Raw genomic sequence first — 27936 nt, forward strand, 5'->3', positions numbered from 1 at the left:
GAGGACAGAGGAGGAGAAAAGAGGATAAATTTAAGTAAACATTGGAAGGTATACTGGACAGGAAATCCATCTCTCTGATCTTTCAATCACGACAATTTAAACTTAATGCTTGAGTGATTTTTACAAATTTAATGAAGATATGTGGAAAAGAAAATGTTCTGATGTGAACACAGCCCTAGAGAAGATGGCAAGGGAGGTAAAAGGACACATATTTTCAATTCAGCTACAATGGTGATAATGTGTTGAAAATAGAAGTACATTTATTCTGAACCCAAAATATCTAAATATGATTAAAAATGAAATCCAGGCTCTCTAATTACATCCCCCTAAAGGCAAAAACCATCCTTGTTTTGCCATCCCACTAAAGGCAAAACCAAAGCAAGCAAGAAACAACAAATGTAAGACAATATAAAATACACACACACCTCACCTACGTTCTCTTAACTCCAGTGGCAAAGCCTGGCCACAGTTGCCCTTTCACGCCATGCCCCTAACTCTCTCAGGGTACATTTTCACTCACTCAAGCTTCTCCACCAGCCTTGCCCTGGCCTGTGCTTGACCCAGTCCTCATCCTCCATTGCATGTTATCTTCACACATTCTTCTCCACCTTTTTAATAACCTATTCACACATGGGGCTACATTCTGCAAAGTGAATGCAATGGCTCTCAACTATGTTCATTAACTGTACTTTAACTCTCTAAAGTAGAAGTTGGCAAGGGAAGGTCCAGAGGCCAAATCTTGCTCATCACTCTCATGCAAACAAAAGTTTTATTGGAACAAAGCTATACCCATCTGCTTACCTACATTCCATGGCTATTTTGCATTATAATAACAGAATAGTAGCTGCATCAAAGATCATCTGACTCACAAAATCTAAAATATTACTGCTGCTGCTACTGCTGCTAAGTCACTTCAGTCATGTCCGACACTGTGCGACCCCATAGACGGCAGCCCACCAGGCTTCCCGTGCCTGAGATTCTCCAGGCACGAATACTGGAGTGGGTTGCCATTTCTTTCTTCAATGCATGAAAGTGAAAAGTAAAGTAAAGTTGCTCAGTCGTGTCCGACTCTTAGCTACCCCATGGAGTGCAAGCCCACCAGGCTCCTCCGTCCATGGGATTTTCCAGGCAAGAGTACTGGAATGGGTTGCCATTACTACTTGACTCTTAATAGAATAAGCTTGCCAACCGCTGGTAAAAAGTGAGGCATTCTCATGAATGTGAAGAGGCTTCTGTCTGGAGAGAGGCTGCCATATCTGCTTTGGTGGCAAATGTTAGTTTCTAGACTTCTGCTGTTCCCAGGCAGTCTACTACAGTGCTTCTCAATCTTGTCTATACAGAATCATCTTAGAGAGCTTAAAAGCAAAACACACTAACGGGTAGGGCAAGCCAAACCACTTAAATCAGAAGCTCAGGGGATAGAATTGAACTATCAATATATTAAAATGAAAAATTACTGCACTGCCAAAATTGAAAACCACTCAAGGAGACCTTCAAGACGGCAGAGGAATAGGATGGGGAGACCACCTTCTCCCTCACAAATGTATCAAGAAATCTCCTCAGCATGTGGAATAATTCCCGAAGAACATCTTCTCAATGCTGGCAGAGGACGCCAGACTTCCAGAAAGGCAAACCAATCTGCTCAGAAATGAGGTAGAGAAAAAGAGAAAGATGAGAAGGGAGGCAGAGGATTAGGGGTTGGGGGCCTGCACCCCTGGGAGGGAGGTGTGAAGGAGGAAAAGTTTCCGCACACCAGGAAATCCCCTTCCACACAGGAGCAGTGGGGAGTTTTGGAAACTCAGAGGGGAGCGCAGCGAGTAAGGTGCTCCGAAGGCAAAATGGAGAATTCACCACAGAGACTGTACCAAACAGGACGTCTCCGCTGAGAAGCAGCTCACAGGCTCGCATTCGCCCACAGCGAGGGGGAGCTGGGTGAAGAGGCTCAGATCTGGAGGGCCGGTGCTCAGGAGAAGAGCGGGGTTGACTGTGAAGATACTCTGAGGGGACTAACATGTCACCACAGAGGCAGATCAGGGGAAATTCTGGAACCGTCAGAGAAGCCAAAGGTCATCCCCACGGGAAGGCTGTGACACCACGTTCTAACGCTGCGCTCTCATAGGACAAAGGACCCCGCCCTGGTGAATGCCGAAGCAGGGAAAGTGGCTGGAGTCTATAGCCCCAGAGGCAGAGAAGAGGGCCCGAGAGCCAGAGGCAGAAGGCAGGGGGCTGCTAGAGTCTCGACCCCAAAGACCACAAGCTGTGAGTGGCTGTGGGTCTCTACCCACGTCTTCCTGGGAGGCTGAGCGGCTCAGCTATGCCAAGGTTGTCACAACTAAGGACCAACTCCCCTGGGGAAGTGCACAACCCGCCTAGAACTGTGGGGACCTCCCACAGGCCAACGCCACAGAAGTACTCCCTGCACACCCCAGTGGCGTTTGTGGTAACCCTTGGTCTTCTCAGTACAACTGAGCCCTAATAAGCAGCTCCGTTCACCTCCTCCTATCTGGGTGGAGAACGGACCCTGGAGAGAGACTTACAAACGGTGGGCCGCAAGCCAAAGTGGAACACCAGGTGCTGCATGAACAAATGAAAGAGGGGGGAACCACCCTGGCCATGGCAGGTCCAGCAGTTTATGCTCCTGCAATTAGCCTGGGTCTGTGCACTTTAGGAGCAACTGTAGAATCTGAGAGCAAGTGCAAGCTGGAACAAGAGAAGATCTGAGTCCGAGCTGACTCTGAACTGCCCCCAACAGGTCCAGAGGCCTGCCTAGATATGCTGGAGAACATTCTGAGTGGGCAGCTCAACTGGAGCAGGTAGAAAGGGGAAACACTTGGACATTCCTCTCGCTTCCACTCTCTATATATCCCTCACCCCTTTCTCCTTTTATTTTTCTCATATTGTCTTTTTTTTTTTTTTTTTTACTTTACAATATTGTTTTGGTTCTGCCACATATCAACATGAATCCACCATGGGCATACGTGTGTTCCCCATCCTGAATCCCCCTCCCACCTCCCTCCCCGTATCATCCCTCCAGGTCATTCCAGTGCACCAGCCCCAAGCATCCTGTATCGAACCTGGACTGGCGATTCATTTCTTATATGTTAATACACATGTTTCAGTGCCATTCCCCCAAATCATCCCACCCTCGCCCTCTCCCACAGAGTCCAAAAGACTGTTCTATCCATCTGTGTCTCCTTTGCTGTCTCACATACAAGGTTATCATTACCATCTTTCTAAATTCCATATATATGCTTTCGTATACTGTATTGGTGTTTTTCTTTCTGACTTACTTCACTCTGTATAATAGGCTCCAGTTTCATCCACCTCCTTAGAACTGATTCAAGTGTATTCTTTTTAATGGCTGAGTAATACTCCATTGTGTGTATGTACCACTGCTTTTTTTATCCATTCATCTGCTGATGGACATCTAGGTGGTTCCATGTCCTGGTTATTATAAACAGTGCTGCAATGAACATTGGGGTACACATGTCTCTTTCAATTCTGGTTTTCTCGGTGTGTATTCCCAGTAGTGGGATTGCTGGGTCATAAGGCAGTTCTATTTCCAGTTTTTTAAGGAATCTCCACACTGTTCTCCATAGTGGCTGTACTAGTTTGCATTCCCACCAACAGTGTAAGAGAGTTCCCTTTTCTCCACACCCTCTCCAGCATTTATTGCTTGTAGACTTTTGGATTGCAGCCATTCTGACTGGCGAGAAATGGTACCTCATTGTGGTTTTGATTTGCGTTTCTCTGATAATGAGTGATGTTGAGCATCTTTTCATGTGTTTGTTAGCCATCTGTATGTCTTCTTTGGAGAAATGTCTGTTTAGTTCTTTGGCCCATTTTTTGATTGGGTCGTTTATTTTTCTGGAATTGAGCTGCAGGAGTTGCTTGTATATTTTTGAGACTAGTTTTTTGTCAGTTGCTTCATTTGCTATTATTTTCTCCCATTCTGAAGGCTGTCTTTTCACCTTGCTTATAGTTTCCTTTGTTGTGCAGAAGCTTTTAATTTTAATTAGGTCCCATTTGTTTATTTTTTCCTTTTATTTCCAATATTCTGGGAGGTAGGTCATAGAGGATCCTGCTGTGATTTATGTCAGAGAGTGTTTTGCCTATGTTCTCCTCTAAGAGTTTTATAGTTTCTGGTCTTATGTTTAGATCTTTAATCCATTTTGAGTTTATGTGTATGGTGTTAGAAAGTGTTCTTGTTTCATTCTTTTACAAGTGGTTGACCAGTTTTCCCAGCACCACTTAATATGGTTCTTTATTACTCCTTTAATTTTTATTTTTTATAACATACTTTTTCTTTTAAAAAAATTAGTTTTAAATCAATTGCATGCATTTTTATTTTTGTTGTGATGTTTTGATTTTGTATTTTTGAGAGTAATATTTTCCACGTTTTTGATACTTGATTGTTGATCTATTGTTTTTAATCCTGTAGCTTTGAGAGTCTAATATATAGTATCCATTTTCACTTAGGGGTTTACTTATTGGCTTGATTCCTCTCTTCACTTTAGAACCCTCTATTTATCCTTCTTTCCTCTTTTTCTCCTTCCCCCCTCTTCTTTTTCCAATATAAGTATGTGAAACTCTTTGGATGTTTTTGCCTATTAAAAGTTGTTTTGTCATTAATCCAGGGTGCTTGTCTTCTGTGCTGTGTGACCTGTGAAGCCTTGATGTTGCTGTTAGTGGATGGGCCAGAACCCCAGAGGCAGGGGACTTGACTCCAGGACTTTGGACCACCAGAGAACTCCCAACCCCACAGAACATTAATAGGTGCAAGCCCTCCCAAAGGCTTCCACATCAACAGTAAGGCCAACCCCTATTCAAACCCAACGAGCTCCAGGGATGGATGTGCCATGTCGATTCTTCAGCTAAACAGGAGCACAACTCTGCACATTAGCAGACAGGCTGCCCAAAGCCATAGCAAACCCACAGACACTCCCAAACACACTACTGGACACAGCACTGCCCTCCAGAGGGACAAGATCCAGCTCCATCCATGGGAACACAGGCACAAGTCCCCCCATGCAGGAAACCTTCACAACACACTGATCCAACCCCACCAGCTGGGGGACAGTCTCCACAATTAAGAGGAGTTATGACCTTCCAGCCTGCAGAAAGGAGACCCCAAATATGGTAAATTAAGCAAAATGAAAAGAGAAATGTGCACCAGATGAAGGAACATAGTAAAAACCCACAACACCAAACAAATGAAGAGGAAATAGGCAGTCTACCTGAAAAAGGATCCAGAGTAATATTAGTAAAGATGAGCCAAAATCTTGGAAATTAAATGGAGGCACAGATAAATAGACAAAAGGCACAAATTGAGATGATCCAAGGAAAGTTTAACAAGGACCTGAAAAAATTAAAGAATAAACAATCAGCAATGAACAATGTAATAACTAAGACTGAAAATACACTGAAGGGAGCCAACCATAGAGTACCTGAAGCAGAGTAACAGATAAGTGAGCTGGAAGATAGAACGCTGGAAATAACCAAAGCAGAACAAAAAGCAAGAAAAAAAGAACAAAAAGTAATGAGGACAGTCTCAGAGACCTCTGGGACAACATCAAGTGCCCCAACATTCAAATCATAGGGGTTCCAGAAGAAGAAGATAGAAGGAAAGGTCATGGGGAAATATTTGAGGAGATTATAGTCGAAAACTTCCCTAACAAGGGAAAGGAAATAGCCTCTCAAATCCAAGAAGCCCGGAGAGTCCATGAAAACAGAAATCAAAAGAAAGTAGGAGTAGCAATACTCATTTCAGATAAAACAGACTTTAACATAGAGACCATTACAAGAGACAAACAAGGCTGCTATATAATGATCAAGGGATCAAACCAAGAAGAAGAAGTAACAATTATAAATATATATGTACCCAACACAGGGGCACCTCAAAACATAAGGCAAATGCTAACAACTATTAAAGGAGAAATAGACAATAGCACAGTAATAGTGGGGGACTTTAATACCCCATTCACACCAATGGACAGATCATATAGACAAAAAATTGATAGGGAAACACAAGCTTTAAGCAATACATTTGACCTAATTGATATCTATAGGACATTTCATCCAAAAACAATAGATTTCACTTTTTTCTCAAGTGTACATGGAACATTCTCCAGAAAAGATCACATCTTGGGCTGTGATAAATTTAAGAAAACTAAAATCATTTCAAGCATCTTTTCTAACTGCAACACTATAATATTAGATATCAACTACAGGAAAATAAAAAACTATAAAAAACACGAACACATGGAAATGTGTTTCTGAATTCACATGTTAAAGAATTCTCTTCTGAATAATGAACAGATCACTAAAGAAATCAAAAAGGAAATAACCTAGCATCAAATGACAAACACAACAACTTAAAACCTACGGGATGCAATGAAAGTCATGCTAAGAAGGAAGTTTATAGCAATACAAGTCTACATGAAGAAACAAGAGGCATCAAATAAATAACCTAACCTTACACCTAGAACAACTAGAAAAAGAAGGACAAAACCCCCTAAAGTCAGTAGAAGGAAAAGAATCATAAAGATCAGAGATTAAATCAATGAAAAAGAAGTGAAAGAGACATGAGCAAAGACCAATAAAGCTAAAAGTTTGTTCTTTGAGGAGATAAACAGAACTGACAAACTGTTAGCCAGAATCATCAAGAGAAAAAAGAGAGAGGACTCAAATCAATAAAATCAGAAATGAAAACGGAGAAATTACAACAGAACTCACAGAAATAAAAAGGATGATAAGAGACTATGAGAACTATGTGTGGATAAAATAGATAACCTGGAAGAAATGGACAAATTCTTAGAGAAGTATACCTATCCAATCTACACCAGGAAGAAAGAGAAATTATGGACAGACCAATCACAAACACTAAAATCAAAATTGTAACAAAAAATCTTCCAAAAAAACAAAAATTAACGGCAAAATGACTCCACAGACAAATCCACAGATGAATTCTACCAAAAGTCTAGAGAAGAGCTGATATCTATCTTGATCAAACTCTTCCAGAAAATTGCAGAGGAAGGAAAATGCCCAAACTCATTCTATGAGCCCACTATCACCCTGATACCAAAACCAGACAAAGATGCCACAGAAAAGAAAGTTATAGGCCAATATCACTGATGAACATATGCAAAAACTCACAATAAAATTCTAGGGAACATTATCTGAAAACACATTAAAAAGATCATATATCATGATCAAGTGAGATTTATCCCTGGGATGCAAGGATTCTTCAACATATATGCAAATCAATCAATGTGATACATCATATAATAAATTGAAAGATAAAGACCATATGATCATTTCAATAAATTCAGAGAAAGTTTTTGAAAAAGTCAATACTGATTCATGAATTTTTATAAAAAGTCTCCAAAAAGTTGGCATAAAAGGAATATACTGTGCTGTGCTTAAATGTTCAGTTGTGTCCAACTCTCTGTGACCTCATGGACACAGACTCTTCTGTCCATAGGGATTCTCCAGGCAAGAATACTGGAGTGGGTTGCCATGCCCTCCTCAGAAGGAACATACTTGAACCTAAAACAGGCCATATACAACAAACCCACAGAAAATATTATTATCAATGGTGAAAAACTGGAAGCATTTCCTTTAAAATCAGAAATAAGACAAGGATGCCTGCTCTCACTACTATTTTTCAACATAATCTTGGAAGTTGTAGCCACAGCAATTACAGAAGAAAAAGAAATAAAAGGAATTCAGATTGGAAAAGAAGTAAAGCCCTCACTGTTTGCAGATGGCATGATTCTTTACATAGAAAACCCTAAATATGCCACCAGAAAATTATTAGCACTAATCAGTGAATAAAGTCTCAGGGTACAAGATTAGTACACAGAAATTTCTTGCATGCCTGTACAGTAACAATAAAAAATTCAAAAGAAAAATTAAGGAAACAATCCTATTCACTACTGCAACAAAAAAGAATAAGATACTTAGGAGAAAATTTACCTAAAGATGCAAAAGACCTGTATGCAGAAAATTATAAGACACTGATGAAAGAAATTAAAGATGACACAAATGGAGAGATATACCATGGTCTTGAATTGGAAGAATGAATATTGTGAAGATGACTATACTATCCAAAGCAATCTACAGAATCAACTGCAATCCCTATCAAACTGCCAATGGTATTTTTCGCAGAACTAGAACAAAAAATTAATGATTTTTATGGAAACATAAAAGATCCTGAATATCAGAGCAATCTTGAGAAAGAAGAACGGAGCTTGAGGAATCAACCTTCCTCACTTCAGACTATATACAGTTGTCAAGACAGTATGATACTGACACAAAGATGGAAATATGTATCAATGGAAAAAGATAGAAAGCCTGGAGATAAGTCCACACACCTATCTTTGACAAAGGAGGCAAAATATACGATGAAGAAAAGACCATCTCTTCAATAAGTGGTGCAGGGAAATCTAGACAGCTACATGTAAAAGAATGAATCAGAACACTTTCTAACACCATACACAAAAATAAACTCAAAATGAATTAAAGATCTAAATGTAAGACCAGAATCTATAAAATTCTTAGAGGAAAACTTAGGCAGAACACCCTTTGACATAAATCATAAAAGATCCTTTATGACCCCCCTCCTAGAGTCATGGAAATAAAAATAAATGAATGAGACCTAATTAAACTCAAAAGTTTTTGCACAACGAAGGAAACTATAGCAAGGAGAAGAGATGGCCCTCAGAATGGGAGAAGATAATAGCAAATGAAACAACTGACAGAGGATTAATCTCCAAAATATACCAGTAGTTCATGCAGCTCAATTCTAGAAAAACAAACAACCCAATCAAAAAGTGAGCAGTACGTAAACAGACATGTCTCCAGAGAAGATATACAGATGGTTAGTAAACACGTGAAATGATGTTCAACATTGTTCATTGTTAGAAATCGCAAGTCAAAACTGCAATGAGATATCCCACACTGGTGGGAATGGGCATCATCAAAATGTCTACAAACAATAAATGCTGGAGAGGGTATGGAGAAAAGGGAAACCTTTTGCACTGTTAATGGGAATGCAAACTGATGCAGCCACTATGAAGAAGAGTATGGAGATTCCTTAAAATACTAGAAATAAAATTATCCTGAAAGTGAAAGTCAGTCAGTCGTGTCCAACTCTTTATGACCCCATAGACTATACAGTCCATGGAATTCTTCAGGCCAGAATACTGGAGTGGGTAGCCATTCCCTTCTCCAGGGGATCTTCCCAAACCAGGGACTGAACCCAGGTCTCCCACATTGCAGGTGGATTCTTTACCAGCTGAGCCAGCAGAGAGGCCCATATGAGCCAGCAGAGAGGCCCATATAACCCAGCAATCCCACTACCAGCCATACACCCTCGAGAAAACCACATTTGAAAAAGACACATGTACCCCAATGTTCACTGCAGCACTATTTACAATGGCTGAAAGTGAAAGAGAAGAGTGAAAAAGCTGGCTTAAAACTCAACATTCAAAAAACTAAGATCATGGCATCTGGTCCCATGCTGCTGCTGCTGCTGCTAAGTCGCTCAGTCATGTCCGACTCTTAGGGACCCTATGGACTGCAGCCCACGAGGCTCCTCCATCCATGGGGTTTTCCAGGCAAGAGTACTGGAGTGGGGTGCCATTGCCTTCTCCATCTGGTCCCATAACTTCATGGCAAGTAGATGGGGAAGCAGTGGAAACAGTGAAAGACTTTATTTTCTTGGGCTTCAAAATCACTGCAGATGGTAACTGCAGCCATTAAATTAAAATACTCTTACTCCTTGGAAGAAAAGCTATGACCAACCTAGACAGCATATTAAAAAGCAAGACACTACTTTGCTGATAAAGGTCCATCTAGTCAAAAGTATGGTTTTTCAATAGTCATGTATGGATGTGAGAATTGGACCATAAAGAAATCTGAGCACTGAATAACTGATGCTTTTGAACTGTGGTGTTTGAGAAGACTCTTGAGGGTCCCTTGGACTGCAAGGGACAAACCAGTCAATCCTAAAGGAAATCAGTCCTGAATATTCATTGGAAGGACTGATGCTGAAGCTGAAACTCCAATACTTTGGCCACCTGATGCAAAGAACTGACTCTTTGGAAAAGACCCTGATGCTGGGAAAGATTGAGGGCAGGAGCAGAAGGGGATGACAGAGGATGAGATGGTTGGATGGCATCACAGACTCTGTGGACATGAATCTGAGCAAGCTTCAGGAGTTGGTGATGGACAGGAAAGCCTGGCGTGCTGCAGTCCATGGAGTCACAAAGAGTCGGACATGACAAAGCAACTGAAATGAACTGAACTGAGCTGAGGATATGGAAGCAACCTAGATGTCCACTGACAGATGAATGGATGAAGAAATAATGGTATACATACACACAATGGAATATTACTCAGTTATAAAAAGGAACACATTTGAGTTAATTCTAGTTAGGTCATGAACATAGAGTCTATTATACAGTGTGAAGTAAGTCAGAAAGAGAGTACAAATACTATATATTAACACAAATATATGGAATCTAAAAATATGGTACTGATGATCCTACTTGCAGGGTAGCAAAGGAGACCCAGACCTAAAGGATAGACTTTTGGTCACAGTGGGGGAGGGAGAAGGTGGGATGCTTTGAGAGAGCAGTATTGAAACATATACATTATCATATATAAAACAGATGGCCACTGGCAATTTACTGAATGATGCAGGGGACCCAGAGTCAGTGCTCTGTGGCAATCTATTAAGGTGGAGTAGGGAGGGAGGTGGGAGGGAGATTTAAGAGGCAGGAGACATGCTTAGTATGTCTGTGGCTAATGATGTTGATGTATGGCAAAAGCCATCACAATATTTTAAAGTAATTATCCTCTGATTAAAAACAAAATTTAAATTAAGCAAAACTCTCACAATATTTCCTTACCTGGATTGTTTAATTGATGGCTTTATGTAAAAGTGATGTAAGTTACACAGACATATACTGTCTAATCTCACTGCTACCCTACAGCATCTATGTCTGATTAAATCCATGGCACTTATTACATTTATCCACTTTAAACAGCTGGTATAAGTTTTTACAGACCTATTGCAAATGGTATCTGCTCTGCCAAAGCCTCAGCCTACTACCTCTCTGTTTCTTTTCTTTTTTTTCATTCCTCCCTTTTGACTTAATTTCTTTTTTTTTTTTCCAGCAAAGGTAGACTTTTTCAGACTGTTATGTCAACAAATGGTTTTGTTAACTTTTAGTCCAATAGTCTGGTTACATATGGAATTCTAAGCTGACAGTTTTTGTGGGTTTTTTTTTTTTGCCATTTTGAATATATTGTTTCATTATCTCTGACCTCAGTTTTTGCTGATGAGAATATTTCCCTCTAAAGATAATTGCTGTATAGTAAATCATGGCAATGCACTTCAGTGTTTTTGCCTTGGAGAACCCCATGGACAGAGGAGCCTGGCAGGCTATGATCCATAGTGCACAGAGCTGGACACGACTGAAGTGACTGGGTGCAATTCTTCTCTACTGCTATAGGGTTATCTACTTATAGTTAATATCCTGCATTTGACTATGAGTCCTTCAGGACTTGTTACACTTCTTCATTATTAATATTAATGCTTTTTACTCTTCTAGAAAATCCTCAAGGTACTATCATATTTCATCAAACATATCTCTCATATCTAGTTTCCTTGTTTTCTCCTTTTGAGAATTCTATTAGGCATTCTCTTTTCACTTTCAAAACTTTTATTATTTTTCATTACTGCAATTTCCTCAAATCCTAGTTTTAGGCCACTAGGACCATTAACTCCCACTTCAACCACATCTAATCTGTTGTTCTGCAATTACTGTTTTTATTTAACACATGTATTTTTCACTTCCATTTCTTTTCCTCAAATCTTCATTCTTTTTTTTCGTAAAGGCTTGTTCTTTTATTATATTCTTCCTTTGCCTCTATAAATATAGTAAGGGTTAATTCACCATCTCAATTCGGGTTATTCTATGTCCTTCTTTTGTGCTAAAGTTATCCTTCTTTTTCTTCTGCTTATTCTTCTTAGGGTAGTTTGTTCCCTCATGTGGTCTGTAATTTTTACTGTGAATGCCTTTTCATGGTGCTTTAGTTTCTGTGGAAGTTCCATGGAAGTCCTGAGTTATTTAAATGTTCCTATAAAGGAGATCTAATTTCCTTTTTCCCTTGCCTCGCAGACTTTACCAGTTCCCAAGCAAAGGTCTACCTTTATTTCTCAATTTGGGTTTCCACAATACTCCGATGTCATAAATCCACAACCTATACCACTGGCACAGATTTAAATGACTCTGCATTGGCAAGGAAATGCTTCCAGAATCCAAAAGTACTCAGTTTCCAATCCTAGTCTTAGCAGAACATCTATGTGTCCGTATATAGACTCTAGAATCGCATTTCTCAGTCACTAGGGCTTGTATCTGGAGTAGACACCCCATGTGCTGGGGCCATCACACTGCACCCTTGCCACACTTTCCCTGATGATCTGAGGACTTCCTTTTCTCTTCTGAATGTCACCTTATGCTTTACAAGTTGTTATATTTATGTGTTTGTAATGGGAACAGAAAAGGGAGTCTCTGTATCAGCTCAGCCCCTCATAATCTCTCTCTTTCTCACTGTTACACAGAACACACTTCCAGTCTTCTTATGAACATTATAAATTGATTGCTTGACACATTCACATGGTACAGGAAGCTCAACAGATTCAAAATAATGGTCATTCCTGTTTGCCCCACATTTGCCTTTAAAAAGAAAAAGATATAGTCGTTTTCAGCCACTACATCTCTTGAAGGTCACCTTTAAGAACACGCTCAAACAGCGTTGGCTGGTTCTTCCCTAGAGCGTGGGAACTGCCAGCCCAGCTCACGTGGACAGAGCGGTGCCCGCGGGCCCTTTACGGGATGGCCGCTGACGTCTCCAAGTGCCCTCCTTGCTTCTGGTCTCACAGCACGCCCTCATTTGTACTCCAGTATCGACTACTGAAACGATATTCCTCGAGCATAAATCTGATTGGGTATTTTTCTACTCTGAAAATCTTTAGTGACCTGTCGTTGTCTACCAAATAAACTTGGTATTCAAGCTCAGCAATCTGTGAAACCTCATCTAACTTTTTACCTCTCTTCCATTTCACAGCCTTAAAAGCTCCTATTCCAGGAAATATAAACTTCTCCCTGTTACCCAAACATTTCTGGAGGTTTCTCTTCACTGTGGCTTTGCTCTTTGTAAATTTCCTGCTCTCACTGAAAAGGCCACTATTTCTGATTATGTTTCCATATTTTTACTCATTTTTATGACTTCATTTTATTGACACCTCCATGAGGGTTTTACAAATAACTCCAGAGAAATTTAAGACAGTCTTACTTTAAAAATTAATGGGATTTATCTGTATTTCTCCTAAACACTTAGCATTTTTTTTACCACATAGTCATTATTTCTATACAAATTACTTCCCCAGTCTGCTGGAAACTCCCCAAGCTACTTTTTCATTTTTATATTCCATACAGCATCAGAAGACAAGACATGATATAAAACAATCAGTATTTCTTAAATGAATTCATGCAAAATATATGAGTAAAGATGTTGTTTTAACTTTCAGAATGATTTTCTGTAAAATTCCTAATCTTTATAATCAACATATAGCCAGATTATGGGTTCTTCACAGTTCAAATTCTGTATCCAGAAATGACAGCATATAGTTGAGAGTTCGGGCTTGGAATCATGTTTTAAGCATTCTTTAGGATGACAGAGTAACAAAAACATCACCAATGATATTGAAACCTATGGTACTAAAATTACAATAAATCCTGAATAGAAAGATGAGTTGTTCTATTTTTATTTGTGCTTACTGAGGCCATTTATCAGCATTGTGCAAAATCATGATAAAACAGCAGCATTCAAGTCTTTACCAACTTTACCTAGAAAAACTGAATCATGACGAAATCACCTAGTTAGGCCTTACCTAGGTCTACTTTCCCATGTTCCTCAAATCATCCTGGCAAAAAGAAACCAGAAAAAGCCTTTAATAAATGTCACAAATACTTGGAGCATAAAGAATCAACCACTGATACACTCAGAAGAGAAAAACAATGTCAGTATCAGGGATGATGAGGTGACATTTGATGCCCATGAAAGGTAATTAAGACATCTAAAAAGAGGAGTGAATTTGATGCAGCCATGCAGAATATATTAGCCTATATGCAATACAAAACAGCATCCAATTATTAACAAGCCAATTATGAATAAATTTTGATAGCCTATCATGCCCTTATCACTGTGGATGATAGATGAGATAATGATGGGCCCTTAGTCTCGAGAAGCAATTCTGCTAAAATTCTCCTTTAGTTCTAACAGGTGAATTTCACGAGAAATGACAAAACACATTCTCGCCTCCAAAGAGGCTATTTAGATGTGACTTCACACACACACAACTTATACATATTAACTGTAGCTGGGGATGTGTTATCTGGCACACAGCAGTAACAGAGTAATATGTAAGGCTAAAAAAAGTAGAACTCAAAACCACCATATGAACTAAAGAAAATCATTTTAACAGATGTCTCAATTTTTAAAGTTTCACATGCCATATTTTGGTAGATGATTTGAATTCCTCTTCCAGGCACCAGTGGAAAGCCTCAGTTTAACAATAGAAATTGGAAAGAAACTTTGCCCAATGAGCTTCTACTTATAGACAATGGTGCCACCTATGGAAGTGAATTTCATTAGGATAAATTAGCTTATGGGAGGCACTGGTATCATAAGCCATGAGAAACACTGCCTGTCACTTACTGTGCATTTAAAACTCAGAGCCCTCAGTAAGGAGGTTCATTATCCTACTCAAAAAGGCTGCTATTTCAGGATCAGGGTCTGTAATGACATTTTGAATTAGGCAAGGGAAGGACAGGAGATATAACAAGTGCACATGACCTAGACGGTTTGGTGAACAAACAAGTAGGTTGCACGTTCCTGAAGAAACGTGTTGTTATCAGTTCTTTCTCCAAGGGAAGTCCACAGAAAGCTGACCATTTTGAGAGAGAATACGCTGCCCTGACTTCACAGCCATAAGAAACAGTTACCATTTTAAAGGTTAGAAATTATTCAGAGCTAGGCAATCAGTTAAAATTAACTAAGCACAGGAAGAATTTCCAAACATTGAGGGTCTTATCAAAACAACTGGTCGCTCATGTAAATGATACAATTTTATTCAGAAGCATTTAAAAACAGATTGGGTTTTCCTTGGTTTTGATTTAGATAGGGAGTTAGTGATGTGGGTTAGATGAAGAGGTATGTAAGATATGCACCCTAGACTAATTAGAGTTTTATGAAAAGTCTGATTCCTTATCTCCTCCAAAATATGAATAAATACTAATTACACCTTATAAAGAATTTAAGATGAAAGCAAAATGTTATTACATCCTAAAACCGCCTTTGTTTTTCCATACTTCAAAGTTATGTATGGTTGTCTGTGTGTGAAGTCCCTTCAGTCGTGTCTAAGTCTTTGCTATCCCATTGACTGTAGCCCACCAGGATCCTCTGTCCATGGGATTCTCTAGGGAAGAAAACTGGAGTGGGTTGCCATGTCCTCTTCCAGGGACCTATGATTGTCTTTCTTACTTTAATTATTAATTTGCTTCTTATTCATTGTTCTCATTATTTTGTACCTCAGTTTTTTGTTTTTTGGTTTTTTTTTTCCTGGGAATTTGAGAATAAACTCAGCAGTGACAGTTCACAATGAAACATTTTTTTTTGCATTTTGTAATTTTTTTAACAATGGGTGAATAATTTTGTTTTGCTTCTAGAAAAAAAAAATGTTACCAATCTACTTCTTTCAACTTTCAGTAGGCTCAGCCCTTCAGGAGGTCAATCATGGGTCCAATCATTCTAGACCACTTTACAGGAGAAGTCTAAGAGGTAATCATGTTAAAACTCTCTGATATGCCCAACGGCTGACTTTGTGAATTTATAACCTATTTATAAGTATCTTAACAACAAAACGAACAAGTCACCTTAGCGACAGTTTCCCTTCTAAAATTAAATTTCCACAGGAAGAACAGCATGTGATTCCTGGAACTTGTGACTTCATTAAAGAGAAGCTGATACTCATTTCAAACAAAAGGGAATAAAAGCTGAAAGTCTTATGTGATAGATGAGAAACCTACTTCATATCTGAGGGATTTCAATCTTAAATACACATCAGAGATAATTTATTCAGCAAATCCACTGATAAAAAAGAGAATGACTAAATTTAAAACAGGCTTCTATGTTTCTCTTTTTAACATTTTAAAGATTTAGACAGATAAGATAAAAATAACCTAGATGTTTTAAACATATGTGAAATGCACACTAAAAAATGAAGTCCAAAATTTAGACATTTCATTGCTCGCTCGCATACACTGGATGAGCAGCAGTAGTTAGCTGACTCTGCATTTTATGTCGGCGATCTGGCATGGTGTCTTTCCCAATGTATCCCAGATGTTACATAAAGTTCCAAGCATCTATTAAAAAACCTGTACAGAGGCACGTGTATGTGTGTGTTTCCAAGAGGGGAGGAAACAAACAATAGACTTCATAACTTTAATAGAAGCTGCTATTTAGACCATATGAAAGTTCACTGTTTTATAGAAGCTTAAATGGCTTTAGTGAGCATTTAAAAATGTGTCCTGCTGTATGGCCTTTGAATCTGACAGCAGCTGGCACCATACATTTTCTGAATGATGGTCCATATTGATGCAGCTGTTGCCATAGTAACAATGGCTGGAGCATCTACCTCAGGTTTGACTAGCTGAGCATGGCTTTTTCCCTAAAACGAGCACCAATAGCCTCTGCTTTTTAATAAAGTACCTACCTTCTCTATTGGCCAGTGAAAATAAGACCTAATTTAAAGTCTGTAAAAGTTTGGGGGAGAAGATAATTTTCAATTGCGTAAGAAGTGAACTCACATCCATCTTTCGAAAGGTGTTATTTCTAAAAGTGACTAGTGTTTCAGAAAATCAAGGACTTGGGCTCCAAAGGAAAAAAATCTACACTGGAAAACATGCATTTGTCTACGGTATAATTACAGTGTACTTTTGCTGACTTCATTTGGCTGTAGGTTAGTGCTTGTTCATCTGTACTTCTATACCCATCTTATCAAATCCTGAAAAATTTCTTAGGTTGTAGCATGGTTAGAAGTTTCTTTATTGATAGGACAATACTAAATGTTTAGTATTTAGTACTAAACATCTTATTACATTTTGTTTTATTTATTTTTTATACTGAATTTTATAAACATTTTATTAATACAGTCAGTATTAAAGGAGATTTAGGGTTTCTATTAGCCTTATAAAGTTTGCCTATACTATTTTATAAAGTGATAAAATCAGTTGTCATAAAATTTGTGAACATCCATCTTCCCACATTAAAAAAAAGTCTTCCCAATTGAAATATGTACCTTACTTCTTAAGGTTTGGAGTTCTTTCAACTTTTCAATGAGAATTACTTTACTCAATAGCCTATACTCCAAACATAAATGTACACTGAAACAGAAGAACAGCTTCTTCATTTTTCCCTTTTTTTTAAAGTTAAGAAAATAAAACAACTTATGTATATTTGAATTTAAAACTTGCAGGACACCTTTCCTTTTTGATGGTGGTTATGCAACGTTTATATTTTTGGTTGTTATGCAACTTTTGCCTTAAAAACAAACACCCTTTATTTTCTATGGAAACAGATTATCTTGGTTTTTGAATTTTCTTGCATGGACTCCACATGTTATGTATACATGTTAGTTACAAAATAACTTTATATCTTTAAAAAGTCATGTTGGAAATTTACTAAGGAGAAAGCAAAAGAAGTTTAAAAAAGGAAGCAAACCAAAAAATACCTAAATACAGTGTAATCTAATTCTACTTGTTCTCCAAATGATCTTGATTGAATTCTAACCCTTTTCTAATCTCCTCACTCCAAATTGGGTCCACTTGTTTTCTCACTGATGACTGATCTTTCTTGCCACTCTGAACTTTGCTCACCTCAGTCAAGGGAAGGACAGCCAGCATGGAAGCCCAGGGACAGCATTCAGCCTTCTCTTATAAACACTATGCATTTAAATTATGAAGATGATTATGGCATGTTTATCATACCTCCATAATTATAAAAATAGAAAATTACTAATGTGTTAGAAAAAACTTCTTTCTTAAGTAACAATGAATTTATTATACATTTCACAGACATGGATCTGGGTGTAGAGCCTGTCTGCGTGAGATGCTCTCCTGCTTGCTTGAAAGAAGGCAAAAACAAAAGCAGATTTCCTTTCTCCTCTCCTTCACCAAATATAGTTGCTTTGGAGTCACACAGAGAAGGCCCAGAAGTCAGCCGAATGGCTGGTATGATGAACCTTCACCCCAGTGCAGTTTTACATTTTACGTATACTATTCAATTTCCATACAATATATTCTTTGAAGAAAAAGCATGGTTCTTAAAAATGTTAAAAATTTGGAAACCGCATTAAGTGATTACTTTCCAAATGCTACTATGAGTTTCTAGCAATCTATGCACTTAGAGTATGCTGAGATCCAAACAACATGGCTGCATTCGGGTAATTTGGAATTGATGAAATGAGTAACAGTGTCAGCTGTGATGCTGGTCCCCATGACCTCAATGCATCATGCCCCACAGGCTAGATACACCCTCAGGATTCAGGTGATATTATCCAGGTAATTATAGCAATAACTATAAAATGATGGCCCTGATCACATAAAGTGCAAATAAGATACTCTGTGTATATTATTCAGTTCAGTTCAGTTGCTCAGTCATATCCGACTCTTTGCGACCCCATGAATCGCAGCATGCCAGCCTCCCTGTCCATCACCATCTCCCAGAGTTCACTCAAACTCATGTCCATCAAGTCGGTGATGCCATCCAGCCATCTCATCCTCGGTCGTCCCCTTCTCCTCCTGTCCCCAATCCCTCCCAGCATCAGAGTCTTTTCCAATGAGTCAGCTCTTTGCATGTGGTGGCCAAAGTACGGGAGTTTCAGCTTTAGCATCATTCCTTCCAATGAACACCCAGGGTTGATGTCCTTTAGAATGGACTGGTTGGATCTCCTTGCAGTCGCAATGCTCAAAATTCTCCAAGCCAGGCTTCAGCAATACGTGAACCATGAACTTCCAGATGTATATTATTACATGTGGTAAAACAGTGTCAAAATAGTTCTTAAAGAGCGCTAACATCAGACATTAACGAATTAAATAGAATTTGTGGGATTTCGTAATTACCCTCGTGCTGGAATATTCATGTGTCTTGCAGACTTAACGACCTCCTCAAACTTCTTCATACTTTCTTCAATAGAACAGTTAATGTTCTTCTTGCTAAAGGATTCAGAGGCGGCACCAAAAACAGACACCTCGGTGGCTCCTGCAGCAACCTGAAAAATACAATTTAAAGGCAAAAGCTAATTAGCTTCAAAAACATAGGTGAGAGCAGGAGAAGCAGTATTAATTACTCTATAAAGAAATACTTGTATTCTTTAGCATTCTGCTTAGAATTTAAAATTAGATTGCTCTCTACTTGCTATATACTCTCTTTTGAAACGTAAACATATTTGATAACAGGATAATTCCACAAACTACAACACTCATAAATCACAGAATATACAATGGTGGTATTCCAATTTAATTTTGCCTTTCCTAAAAGTTATCCTCAGAAGTATTTTAACCCAAATTGTGGAAAATACCAGCATCCCAATAAAACCTCTTAACATCTATGGAACACATTACTTTTAGGCCATATATTTTTAAATAGAGAATAGTAAATGCCTTCTGGTTTTCTTCTTTCCTTATAACTCATCAGAAAAACATTTGTCCAAATTATCACTTGAATTTTGCCCCCAATTTTCTCCCTATCTCTGAAGCTCCCTTCCATTGTTTCATACTTTGACTATGACACCTAAACCCTTGTGTGTCTAATTCCTTAACCCTCTTGCCAGTTTTTGTTTGTTTGTTTTTGTTTTTTAGTAAATGTAGGTGTCTTTTTTACTTTTTATTCTTATTCATTTATTTATTTTGGCTGTGCTGCATAGCATGAGGGATCCTGGTTTCCCTTCCAGGGATTGAACCCATGCCCCCTGCAATGGAAGCGTGGAGTCCTAAGCACTGGACTGCCACGAAAGTCCCCTCCCCTCTAGCCAATCTTTAAATCCAAAATGTTGGCCTAATCAATTCTCCTTTTTGCCCACTTTGCCATCTTCCTTCCTTCCTCCAGTCTTCCCAGAGACTTGTTGTCAGATGTCAAGCCTCCTACATTTCCAGACGGAGTCTTAAGTCTTTCTATCAATATATCTCTAGCACCATGCCTAGACTGCCCTTCCTCACCAATACCCTAATACCTTAAGAAAACAAAAATTCCTTCATCTTTCTTCCAACAGTGAAAGAAACACTGGCTTCCACTGCTCCATCCACAATACATTTTTAACCTTTAAAATAAAAGTCTATGGATTAACAGCAATGTCCTACTCTATAACACAGAGAACTATATTCAATATCCAATGATAAACCATAATAGAAGAGAGTATTTTAAAATAATGTGTATATATGTATAATGGAATAATTTTTGCTGTATGTCAGAAATGAATACATCATCATAAATCAACTATATTTTATTAAAATTTTTGATATAAATTAAAATGAAATTCTTTATTGAATGCCTACTCTGATCTCATGTTGCTGTTTGTATTTTGCACACCCTATTTCTAATCTACAAACAATCTTCTAAACTAAGCATGTACTACACCAATTCACAGATGTAAAAACTGTGGTTCAAAGAGTATAAATCTCTAGTAGGAGATCCCAAGTTCAGTAGAAGTTCCCGGCCCATGTTTTGGACATGAGTTTGCATACCTCCCAGGCCAAGATTGCTTCTATTACTTTCTAAGCTATCCTGAAGGTGTCCTTTCATATATTTCTCAGAGTGGGTACATTTCCTACTCTGTTAGGACCAGATGACAGAATATTTATAATTTCTTAAAAGATCTCTGTCTTTATTAACAATTTAATAAAAAATTATATTAATTTTTTAAGAGAAAAGTGGTTTCACAAGATACACTAACAGGTCACACCCCAACTAGGACCCAGAACTTCAACTTCATGCAACACAGTCACTTTTGTATTTCACAAATACAAAAGTGAAAAATATCCATTAAAATAAAAAATAGCTGCTGCTTAGCTTTTACAATAAAGCCATGTAAGCATATCACCTCAAGCCTTTACTTAAAGCTGTACTGATTCTTCTAGTACGAAAGTGAAAGTCGCTCAGTCGTGTCCAATTCTTCGCAACCCCATGGACTGTCCATGGAATTCTCCAGGCCAGAATACTGGAGTGGGTAGACTTTCCCTTCTCCAGGGGATCTTCCCAACCCAGGGATAGAACCCAGGTCTCCTGCATTGCAGGCGGATTCTTTACCAACTGAGCCACAAGGGAAGCCCAAGAATACAGGAGTGGGTAGCCTATCTCTTCTCCAGGGGATCTTCCTGACCCAGGAATCAAACCGGGGTCTCCTGCATTGCAGGTGGGTATGTATATTCACAAAAGCTTTTGGCCTATAAATTCCCAAGTCACCTTGGATTCGGAGAAACAAGTGAGAAGACAATAAAGAAAGCTGTTAGTTCCAATGACAGTGCTTAGCTTCGTGAAGAGGATGGGAACAACAGCAAGGCTAAAGGAGGTGACAAATACAACTGTCTGCTACAGTTACATTAACAATTATAACATTGTGTTGAGAAATGTTTATTTTGTACTCCTTGTTTAAGAGGGAAGCACAAAATATACTTTCAAAAGAATCTCACTGAAATGGAAAATTGTATTTCTGTGTTTTAATTCTTGGATGTTAAACTGAAAGAGCCATTTGTATGGAGCATCTGAGTCCCAACAATGCCACAGTCATTGATTGCCAAGTACCCACAGGAGTATAATAGCAGTAGTGTTTATGCAGGATATCAAGGGAGTCGTGTATCACACCATTTAACTTTGTAGAAAACTTTACAATAAAAAGCATATCAATTTTAGGGAAAATTAGTAGCACACTTACAGCACGGTGAAACCCCTGAAGATTAGGAGTAAGGACAGGATATCGAATTCCTGGATATTGATGGATGCCCTTCATCACTTCAGTGTGATCTGCCATCTTAAATACATAATAAGTTACATGGAGACATGAGAATTGGAACATTCTATCAAGCATGTTCTTAGCTTTCAGGAAGGTTATAAATATACAGGGAATTATATTCTATCGATTCATGTTTGAAATAGCAAAACCATGTCAATATAGCTAATGATAAGTAGTTCTCAATGTCATAAATATATAATAACTAGATCTGGATTTTACGTATTATATAATAGGATCTGGTTAAGTGATTGGTTACAGGTACTCAGGAATTCTGAACTCTGTTTTCACCTGACTAACCTTTATTCTCTTCCTTTCATTTTATGGCCAAGCCTCCAATACCCCTGAGAGTAGGGAGAGTTTGAATGGCAAAGGCTGTGGATTTATCTTCCAAATGGAAATTTTATGTCCAGATAATTTTCAACATGTGAAATTTTACAATGTTTAGTAAAGTGTAAATTACACATGTCCATTAGAAGAATTTAACAAGGCTGAGATCCTAGTACACTATTGGTTTTAGTTTTTGACAATCATAATGCTTTACATAGTTCTATCCTTGAGTTACTACTTGTTCTCATAATGTGAACAAATATTAACAAATACAGTGGAGCACACAACAGGAAGCTCATCCTATCAAGACTTTATTTTCTATATTTTCCATGAATCGATTTAAGAAAAATCAGCTTTGAATTAAAATGTCAGACTTGCCAGTTCATCACAAAGTCTATAATTTAGCCTCCTAGAGCAATAACTGATGGTCAAACTCCATAATCATCTTATAGAGAAATTACTGTTGATGTAACCATAAGTTCTGCATATTGAAGAATAACAAATTATGGCATGAACAATAAATATAAGGAATAACGTATAAACAGCAAAAGTACACAAAATGAACATGGAGAAAGCTGTAAAAACACGTGCTAAACCAAAAGTTGTATCTTCGCTGTGGTAATGGTTGAGGGAAGACTTGTTTTTTTTCTCTATATACCTTGACATATTAAAATAAGCATGCAGTGTTTTTAATTTAAAAGCAAATAAAACAGAATTAAAGTATAAAATGCTTTTATTCATACAACCTGTACATTTTTAAAAGGTGAAATTTTACAACATTTACTCTTATTAGGCCGTTGATCTTATTGACGCTCAGCTAAATGACTCTCAGTAGAATTCAAATACTTTCAATGACTATTATTTGGAATCATTAAATGAAGTTTTAAATATATTCAAACTTTTAAATTCAATATTTAAGATGTAAAAAAGCATGTCCCATTGCCTGCCACCATGCCTAGTTGATATTTAAGCTTTCATTTTCATTCAATCCAAACACATTTAATTCTGTGTAAAATGTAATCTGTGGTCACTTATTTCTTAGAGATCACAGCTACCATTCCCTGCTCCACAGCATATGTTACAAAGACCATCCACTACAGACATTTACAATGTATTAAAACCAAAGATCTAAATGTAAGACCAGAAACTATAAAACTCCTAGAGGAGAACATAGGCAAAACACTCTCTGACATAAACCACAGCAGGATCCTCTATCATCCACCTCCCAGAATTCTGGAAATAAAAGCAAAAATAAACCAATGGGACCTAATTAAAATTAAAAGCTTCTGCACAACAAAGGAAAATATAAGCAAAGTGAAAAGACAGCCTTCCGAATGGGAGAAAATAATAGCAAATGAAGCAACTGACAAACAACTAATCTCAAAAATATACAAGCAACTCCTGCAGCTCAATTCCAGAAAAATAAATGACCCAATCAAAAAATGGGCCAAAGAACTAAATAGACATTTCTCCAAAGAAGACATACGGATGGCTAACAAACACATGAAAAGATGCTCAACATCACTCATTATTAGAGAAATGCAAATCAAAACCACAATGAGGTACCACTTCACACCAGTCAGAATGTCTGCGATCCAAAAATCTGCAAGCAATAAATGCTGGAGAGGGTGTGGAGAGAAGGGAACCTTCCTACACTGTTGGTGGGAATGCAAACTAGTACAGCCACTATGGAGAACAGTGTGGAGATTCCTTTAAAAATTGCAAATAGAACTGCCTTATGACCCAGCAATCCCACTACTGGGCATACACACTGAGGAAACCAGAATTGAAAGAGACACATGTACCCCAATGTTCATCGCAGCACTGTTTATAATAGCCAGGACATGGAAACAACCTAGATGTCCATCAGTAGATGAATGGATAAGAAAGCAGTGGCACATATACACAATGGAGTATTACTCAGCCGTTAAAAAGAATACATTTGAATCAGTTCTGATGAGATGGATGAAACTGGAGCCAATTATACAGAGTGAAGTAAGCCAGAAAGAAAAACACCAATACAGTATACTAACACATATATATGGAATTTAGAAAGATGGCAATGATGACCCTGTTTGCAGGACAGCAAAAAAGACACAGATGTGTATAACGGACTTTTGGACTCAGTGGGAGAGGGAGAGGGTGAGATGACTTGGGAGAATGGTATTGAAACATGTATAATATCATGTAAGAATCGAATTGCCAGTCTATGTCCGATGCAGGATATGGCATGCTTGGGGCTGGTACGCGGGGATGACCCAGAGAGATGTTGTGGGGAGGGGGGGTGGGAGGGGGTTCAGGTTTGGGAATGCATGTACACCCGTGGTGGATTCATGCCAATGTATGGCAAAACCAATACAGAATTGTAAAGTAAAATAAAAAATAAATAAATAAATAATAAAATTAAAAAAAATAAAACCAAGGCTTATTTTACTTTAAGCCTATCTCACTTTAACCCAAAGATTTATTGAACATCAACTATGTCTAAAGCCCCATGCTAGGTCATGAGGCAAATATACATACAGGAAAGTAAAGTCCTTGCACTGAGTAATTTGCAGTATAGTTGGGGAGATCAAGAAAGGCACTAGGAAAAGTTCACAATTCAAAGAAATACAGTAAGTCTCCTACATACAAATCTTCAAGTTGAGAACTTACAAAGATGTGAACGGGCATTTGGTTCCCAAAAGGAATCAGAACCCGTGACATCAACGTCAAGCATAAGTGAAGCTGCAGCTTGCCCCCATCTCCTATGGCTGACCATCCTCAGCTCTGCCGTTCCCCACCTCTCTGAACTTCAGTTGACCTTGTATGCCAGCTGTTGCACTGTATTACTCTTCTTTTCAAGGTAAGATTAAAAATGCTTTATATTTTGTGTTTGTTTTTTAGGGTATTATTTGTGTGAAAAATATAAACCTATTACAGTACAATACTATATAGGTGATGGTGTTAGGTAGGCACCTAGGCTAACTTCATTGGACTTATGAACAAATTGGGCTTATGAACGAGCTCTTAGAACATAACTTGTTTGTATGTAGGGGACTCACTGTACACTGGTTGTGAAAAGAGCACAGTTTATAAGAGTTCAGAATGGGGAAAGATCGGTAGGACCTATAATAGTTTAAAAGAGTATATGGGATATGAACTGCAGCCCCTGCTGTGACACATTATAATTTTTCCTAAATGGCCACAGCAGTATTTCTAAACCCACATGTTCTTCTAGAACCCCACCGATCTCCATCAAGAAATGGATGCTATTACCCTCCACTGGAACCCAGGCAGGCTTGTGATTGCTTCAACCAATAGAACACAGCAGAAATCATGCTGTGTGACTTCTGAGGCTAGCTTGTGAGCAAGGACACAGCTTCCACAGGGCTTTCTCCTCGGGAGGCAGCCACCATGAGAAAGTCAGCGGATCTGCATGAGAAAAACCAGCTTCTGCAGGGCAGTCACAGGGAGAGGCCACATGAGAGACCCACGTATATAGAGGAAGTGAGCCCCCCAACAACATCAACACTACCCCTAAGCCTTAAACTTGTGGCCAAAGGAGCTCCAGATAACTCAGCCCAAGGCCCCAGACATTGCAGACCACAGACAACTTTGTTCCTGTAACGTGTTCAAATTCCAAAGTTAAGATTTGATGAGCGTGGCAAATGTTAACTGATACCACTCAATCCACAGATAATTCATGACAAAGCCATAAAGGTGGAAACACTGAGAATCCAATAGGGTGGGAAGAGGAGAGACGGCTGTAGAGTACAGCAGCAGGAATACACTATCTGGCTGGAAAAGAATTATCAGTAAACAATCAGGGGATACGTTATAAAGTAAGACAGGTGGCCACACATGGTGATGTATCTTGAGTTAAGCTCATGTGATTCTAAAACTTCAGGATTTATTGTGAAGACACCAGAAAGCTATGAAGAGTGTGTGCTGAATCAGCAGAGGAGGACTGGGAGAGATGTAGCACTTTAGAAAGATTCTCCTGGAGAGGTGCAGATGGCATTCGGAAGAAAAGAGAGGCAGTTTCCAAGTGAGGAGAATGCAGCTTGTGGCAAGCTTCACTGCAGAGAAATGGCACTAGGAAGGGGACCCCAGAGACAAATCAGTAAGCACCCAGAGGCTGGTGGTATAAGGGAGGTGATTTACTTTAAAATGCAATCTTCCCTCTTTTATAGCTTCTTTTTAAAACAGTTAAGATCTGTGCATATTTCAACACACAGTTCTTGACTATGTATTCATGAATGTAACCTTTGTGTCTGGGGCTAGAGCGTGAGCTCTGTGTCTCTCTCCCTGTCTCTGTCTCTCCACGTGTCTCTCTCACACATACATGCAAACACGCACTCACAAATCATCACACAAAGTTGTGAGCACTGATTCCTAATTTCAAGCACAAAGAAAAGTTATTGCTAATTTTAGGACACCATAGTGAATGCTAATTGATATTATTATACTTATGTCTAACTAGATGTCATATGTTTAGACATGTATGACATATTTATATTAACGTGATAACAGGAATCAATAAAAAGTGATTCTCTAACCAACACACAGTTAGAAAATAAAGTATGCAATGCATTTCAGTATGAAGGGGACAAGACAAATGTTAACCTTCAAGAAATTTAGGTCATATTAACATGTAAGTGATTAATTCACTCTACACGTAATTTAACAAAGATCTTGAATCTTTATGTGGAAAATTATGTAAGAAAAAAACGACTTAATAGATATTTCAACTTGTAGAACAGGAAAATAAGCAGAGATGACAGTAACCAAATTCCGAATGTAACCCAAATTTTAGGTCATGAAAGTTAAACTTTGATAATCATTGAAGATACCTTAATGAAATTATGATAAATTAGAATTTATTAATTAGAATTAATTTAATTAATTAGAATCCAACAAATCAGAACATTCCTTTATAAAAATAGCCACAATATGATGAGGTCATTTAAGACATAATAGTATTCTCTTTAAATTTGGTCAGTAAAGACAATTATGTAAAGAGCTTTAGGAAATTGTGATAGGATATAATTTTATTACAAGGAATAAACTAGAGCAGGTTTCAATTAAAGGTAGATAATCCTTGCTTTACTTTATTTTTTCACTTTTAGGGAGTTTATATTATACTTCAGTCTTGATGTTATTTTAATGTCTAAAGTTTAACTGTTATTTAAACAATGATAGAACTGTTCCTTTACAGTACTATTTTGACATTTTAACAAAACCTTTCCACGTCTGGTTTGATTTAGCATATTTTTAAGATTTTGCTGTGACTTTTCATTTAAGATCATAAGAATTCCCATCATTTGTTTAGTAACAGGATTTGCCATTATCTGGCCATTGTGTGAGAATAGCCATATCTCTACTGCCAACCACACAGGGTATACCATGGTGAATTAATTTCATGGGTATCCAAATTTTGATACGGATTCAGTCACAATATTTGTGCAACAATTTGCAAGCACTTA

General features: G+C 38.2%; 1 protein-coding gene across 1 annotated transcript in view; it reads right to left on the reverse strand.

Annotated features, from left to right (window-relative positions):
- Window positions 1-27936, reverse strand: part of HMGCLL1 (3-hydroxymethyl-3-methylglutaryl-CoA lyase like 1) — a 121967-nt gene that overhangs the window by 72991 nt on the left and 21040 nt on the right. Inside the window, exons 3-4 of the mRNA XM_040249185.1 lie at window positions 22064-22159; window positions 19257-19405 (exon numbers count right to left, since the gene is read on the reverse strand). Coding sequence (XP_040105119.1) covers window positions 19257-19405; window positions 22064-22159 — 245 coding nt within the window. The remainder of the gene's footprint in view (window positions 1-19256; window positions 19406-22063; window positions 22160-27936) is intronic.

Source organism: Oryx dammah, unplaced genomic scaffold (assembly GCF_014754425.2).
Source record: "Oryx dammah isolate SB20612 unplaced genomic scaffold, SCBI_Odam_1.1 HiC_scaffold_11, whole genome shotgun sequence".
NCBI lineage: Eukaryota > Metazoa > Chordata > Mammalia > Artiodactyla > Bovidae > Oryx > Oryx dammah.